Here is a 6,257-nt window from a genome sequence, read left to right as displayed (position 1 = left end):
CTCCATCTTCCTCTTCGTACCGCCTCTTCTCTCGCGCTCCCATCACATCTTCATCCAAAAGCACTGACTGTACATGTCCATCAGCCATTTTCCTGAGGCCTTTAAGGCTTAAGGCTATTCCTATGTGTACTTAGAAAAAAAAAAAAGGAATTCTATTGATAGAATCCCCTTAAGTGGATTAAGTTTCCGTTCTTCAGGTCTGCTTGGGAAAAGCTAAACACTAGTGTAGGACCTTTAAACTCCTGGGGCACATGCAGTGTAGTACACCGCTAGAAAGCTGACAGTGCGCTGAATTCAGCTTTCCCATACTGTGCCTCTGGTGAAGAGCTATCGATGCCGGTACTGTAGCTCTTCACTGTCAGAAGGGTGTTTCTGACAGTCAGTCAGGAATGCCCTTCCTCACAATAGCATCTATTGTGCTGTACTGTGAGAGGGGGCGCCCTTCTGACAGTGAAGAGCTACAGTACTGGCATCGATAGCTCTTCACTGGGGGCAATAGTAGATATGGGCAATGTGACAGTCTATGCAGTATTCTAGTATAAAAAAAATGCTTTTATAAATATGTAGTCTTTATGACTGCCATTAATCCAGTATATGGGAACCTGGCCTAAAAATCATTGTCCACTTTTTTACAATCCCTGTCCAGAAGCTGCTTTTCAGATGTTGAAAGGGTTGTTCTCAGCTGTATTGACTTGGGAAGGGTAGTCATGTGATATCCAAGTGCAAATGTGGCAAAGCCATACAATAGATTCTTGGGCACCTCATTTAAAGTAATCATGAGTGGACTCTGTTGATAGGACCCCTAGAAATACAAACCAGATAAAAGGAACCTTCCATAGTCTTTCAATATTAACATGATTTAGGACAGATACCAATGGAAAGTCTTTTGTTTGTATCCGGTAGTAAGGGAAATTTTAATGTCTGTTGTGATCCCCTGACAGATACTGCTGTCGGTGTAAACATAATCTAATAAAGTGTATCTAAAGGGGTCACTCCAGGTGGACTATGTCTGTAAGGATGCTAAAGGATAACAGTGTGCAAAACTTATGCTGTACCAAAAGCAGAGACTGAAGGCATGACAGACGACACTAAACTAAGTACAACACAGTTCTTTAGTTTAAAGTGTTTCTTTAATGTTGCGAATGTACTTCACATTATATAACAGTGAGGAATAGAAGTTACAATGATACAAACATTGTGAAACAAAACGAAAAAGAAAAAAATGTTTGCAGGAAGTTGTGTAACAGAGAAATGTAACCATAAATGGAAGATACGTGCGGCACATGATACATCCAGTAATCTGCACTCAATTATAGTCACACATATTGATAGAATTACAGTGAGTTCTGGGAAAAAGCAATCCCGGATGAACAAAAGTGACAATACGTTCAGTACAAGTAATACAGATCCTAAGATGACAACCTGCAAAATGACTTGTTTACCACTGATTTACCAATGGTCAAGTAGTCAGTATTTTCAGTTTCCCTTTTTCATATCTGTATAATCCTTTTTTCTGCTGTTTATATATCATACACATATGCTGTACTGTCGAACACTTAGGGGTGTTCACACTTGCGTCCCTGTCTGCCCGTCGTGTTTCTGTCCTAATCCCCAAAGAAACTGCATAGGGGACGGCTTGCCTGCGGTCAGTTTAGAAACACATTCATTTGAATGGGTTTTTAAAGGGGCTCTATCAGCAAAATCATGCTGATAGAGCCCCACATATGCGTGAATAGCCTTTAAAAAGGCTATTCAGGCACAGTAAATGTTATATTAAACTACCCCCCAGTTTTAAAATAATACCCTAAAAAAGAATGTGATCTACTTACGCATCGTGCACGCTGGGCGGGCATTCAGGGTGTGTCTTCTTCATCCAAGCCTCTTCTTCCTCCGATGTCCTCCGGTCCTCTCTTCCTCCGGCGCTCGCGAGCGGACACTGATATAAAAAAAATAATGGCCTGGGCGCCTGTGAAGTAGCTGTAGTAGACTCCGCATGCTACTGCGCATGCGCCCAGGCCATTTTTTTTATATCAGTGTCAGTTGGCGAGCGCCGGAGGAGGACGGGACCGGAGGACATCGGAGGAAGAAGAGGCGTGGATGAAGAAGACACACCCTGAATGCCTGCCCAGCGTGCACGATGCGTAAGTAGGTAACATTCTTTTTTAGGGTATTATTTTAAAACTGGGGGGTAGTTTAATATAACATTTACGGTGCCTGAATAGCCTTTTTAAAGGCTATTCGCGCATATGTGGGGCTCTATCAGCATGATTTTGCTGATAGAGCCCCTTTAAAGCAAACCACCGGTGTCCGTAGGCAGCCTCTCCACGGTGAAACCGGTCTTTTTGCACAGACACAAAGTCCTACATGTCCAACTTTGTATCCGTGCCCCCTTACTGACACACATATAAATATGAATTTTACATCTGAGGTTCGTAGACAGAATTACTTCCCGTTTGTAAAGGGTTAACCTGAACCAAAGCAGATATTTTGGACTATTCAGCTTTTTTGTCACATGTTAGTATTTTTTCTACTAAAAAGAGGAACAATTATGACATCCAAGGGTCACAATGTACATAATATAGGTGACCAGTCATGAGAAGGACTGGGAAGTGTCAGTTTTTATCTACTGCAACATTTTTGATAGGTCCTGCCACATGCAGCAGATAAATAGAAAGATTACGGTTTCCTACAAGATCATCTGACTAATCTCCAAGGACTCTGCTCCTTCTACTATGTATTAAGTTGTGTCATCATAGTTATCTTCATTCCCATCACAAATCATAACTTTGCCTCTGTCACATGCAGTCCTGTCATCATTAACATCATCACGTGAGAGAACATGTCACTGTCCTGCACAAAACCAGCCCACTCCTCTCCTGCTGCAGTCATTATCGGATTGGCTAAAGGTTGTGCCATCTCCCAACACTTCAAAATAGGTGCAAAGGGGAAAATGGATTAAAAAGACCTACTAGTAAAGTATCAAATTGCCTTTTCCGGGAAGGATCAGGAAGATACAAGATAATTTCTCAGGGCAAAAGAGGCAGGAACGTGAAGAGACTAGAAATGCTCTGATACTAGGAGCATACTGGCCGCTATGATATTACTACATGTCCCCCTCATTTGGCATGGATGTTGACTACACATTAGGCCTAGCGGGTTAAGTCATGACTGAAAAGCAGTCTGACCTAAGAATTTGGGAAGAAAATTTATTTTCTTACACCATTTATTCTTACACCATTTATTCTTACACCATACTAGATATTAATTCACAATTTTTGTATACTAGAAGGTATAAATTAATATATTACACACAGGAAACATCCGAGTATATTATATTACAATACAATCTTTAGTGTTATAAACATCATCCACCATCTATGGACCTGTTTTATAGCTATGCTCAGATGGAGCATAGCTATAGATGGTACAGAGGGTGCAGTTACACCCCAGATCTGAAAAGTTATTGCAGGATAGCAAAATTGCCGACACCGACATAAAAGAAGCATCCCACAACAAGAATACAAAATGGCCTCCTGTGCCAGTTTACTTCATGACATTCCATTCCCCCATTTTGGAATATATGACACTGATTCCACTTCTCCCATAGTGCCATTCATTGAAGGGATCCATGGTATGACTAATCTCAAATATTTGCCTGCTCTCTCGCTCCCTATCTATCTATCTATCTATCTATCTACCTATCCATCCATCCATCATTTGCTCATTTATTTAGTGGATACATCTGAAGTGACTCGGTCCATAGTTATATTGCATTCGCACCAATACAACCCTCTATAAATAGACTATCATCCAAGTTAATATGAAACCTCTATGGAGTTTTATTGCCATTTTATACATTTTTTGGCAGTTTTGTTGTGGGAAATGCAGATTTAGTGTTATCAATGACTACAGAATATTTACCAATGTAGACTCCTTGGACAGGCAATATAAGCCACCACACTATCTACAAACCAGTGTGACTAATGGGTATATCAGTAAATTTACCTCTATAAACTGGAATAGTGGCAGATTATAGCTATTGGCTTTACATGCTCATAAATTTCAAGTCAACACCTTGAAACTGTTTATCAAACCATTGAGATTTGGATTGTGAGATTTAGCCAATGTCTGATATGATATGTGTCTTCTTGGTTTAATCACCCAACATCGCAGTTAGATATATCTTATCTGATCATGTTTTCTCCAATAAATTGGTTAGAATGATACGATGATCAAGAAATGTTATCATAAATCTCTCACATCTTTGATAGCTTTAGATTTCTTGAGAGATCTCCAAGCTGCCCACCATTTGTATAAGATAATTTTGAGACACCGTCCTAGTGGTTTTTAATCCTGAATTATGTCACCATATGAAGAATATGAGAAAAATATAGAAAAATCAGGCATGGAAGGCTGACCATGAGGAAGAGTAAAAGTCTTCATTGGAAATAATCTCATTGTTTTTGTCTTCATCACTATCTTCATCACTTGAAGCTTCATATTCTGGCATTTGTCTTTGAATTTCATCAGCTCTCCTCTTTTTATCTTCTTCAGCTATTTTGTCAGCCATCAGCTTTCGATGACACAGAGAACAGACTCTTAAAGGTTTGGAAGATAAAGACGGAATCACAAACCGGTACTGGGAACAATCATGACACACAACAAATCCACAGTTGCGACAATGGTGTCTACGAGTTAATGTTGTGAATTTTGTTTTGGTGCATCTCATGCAGATATCTGTAGCTTTGTCTGGTATCCACGGTGCCGCATGTTTAGTAGACGGTCGTCTTCCAGTCTTGGCTAAGAGCCTACTGGAACATTCCTTGATGTGACTTATCCACTCCTCCCTTTCGGTGTAGGAGGCGGCACAAACCACAAAAGATTTCTTGGAGGTCTTCAGCATCCATCGGTTCCTCATGTCTCCACTGTCATCAAGTTTCTCAGTGGTCACATCTTCCAAGGGTATTATATGCTGACAGCTGTATTTAACTTTATTGATAACAATGGTTCCATAGACAAGGATATCACTAAAAAGAAAGAAGACCCTTGGCTTGGGTTTTTTCCTACACTCTTTGGTCAATATCCCTTCCCCAACAAGGACTCTTCCAGGGAGTGAGAGAGGTTGGCCTGCAGCTCCAAAACATGTTTCGACAGATGCTATCCTTTGGTTGTTGATCTCTGTGTATGCAAGGTGATCCACCATGTTACCTGGAATACCTGAAAAACACAGATACACATTACCAGGCGTTTATATTTGTGTGGCCATTTTAAATTCTATTCAGCCACAATTCCTTTAGATTGTCAGATAATAGGCGACATCTGTCTTTGCCAACTGAGATTGTGGCCGAACAACAGGAAGGAAGAAAATCCGTCAAACGTAGACAGACATTTTATAGTGAACATAGGACCAAACAGTCACTAAAAAAAGTTCAAAAGTGAATTAACGATTTGTAATATTTCTGCATTTGTTGCTATGATCACTACGTTATTGGTACTAAATCTGTTTAACCGGCATATATCACCTTTGACCACAATAGTTAGCTCACAAATGCATCCACTTCACTCTATGTTATGGGAATGACTGTTTGGATATAACATTGTTTGACAGGCATTTAGCCCTCTGCTATAAGTCCCTTTTTCTATATAATCCTTTAGCATGCTGCAATATATCCAATAATAATAATGATACAAATAGTAATCTTTGGATAGTTAATGGGAAGAAGGAATTCTATTATGTAATATTGCGGTAAAGTTGTGAAATAGTTTCGCTATGATCAATGGCTTGGCAGTAAGATCATTTTCTTCGGCAATGAGCACAGAAGATATCTAGCTGCTGATTTCAGGTACACCTATGCAAAGAAATGCTGCTAAAAGTTTCCAAGTAATGATCCCCCCCCATCGATGGCATTCGAAAAATACCAACATATTTACATCTTTGTTAAAGAGGACCTTTCACCATATCCGGGCACATGCAGTGTTATATACTGCTGGAAAGCTGGCAGTGCGCTGAATTCAGTCAGCTTTCTGGCAGTATATAACACTGCCTGTGCCCAGATATGGTGAAAGGTCCTCTTTAAATACTGAAATATAGAACTTTGTTTCTAATTTCATTTTATTTTCTGACTGTAGATTTTTTTTTACTCTGTTTTGTGTACATGTTTATGGCGGCCATCTTGCCTGAGCTTCTCCTCTGCTCATTGAGGTCTATGGGAGAGTTTTCTAGACATGCTCTGATGAATGTTATGTGATGTTACCTA

At 39.9% G+C, this 6,257-nt stretch overlaps 1 protein-coding gene across 2 annotated transcripts in view; it reads right to left on the bottom strand.

Annotated features, from left to right (window-relative positions):
* Positions 1 to 4,135: 4,135 nt before the first annotated feature.
* The window catches only part of POP4 (POP4 ribonuclease P/MRP subunit), a 40,483-nt gene continuing 38,361 nt past the window's right edge, over positions 4,136 to 6,257 (bottom strand). For both annotated transcript variants that reach the window (XM_075282116.1, XM_075282117.1), the window contains one exon: positions 4,136 to 5,217. In XM_075282116.1, the coding sequence (XP_075138217.1) occupies positions 4,400 to 5,217 (818 nt within the window). In that variant the 3' untranslated portion in view covers positions 4,136 to 4,399. The remainder of the gene's footprint in view (positions 5,218 to 6,257) is intronic.

This window comes from Leptodactylus fuscus, chromosome 7 (assembly GCF_031893055.1).
Source record: "Leptodactylus fuscus isolate aLepFus1 chromosome 7, aLepFus1.hap2, whole genome shotgun sequence".
Lineage (NCBI taxonomy): Eukaryota > Metazoa > Chordata > Amphibia > Anura > Leptodactylidae > Leptodactylus > Leptodactylus fuscus.
This window is presented reverse-complemented; position numbering and strand designations above follow the sequence as displayed.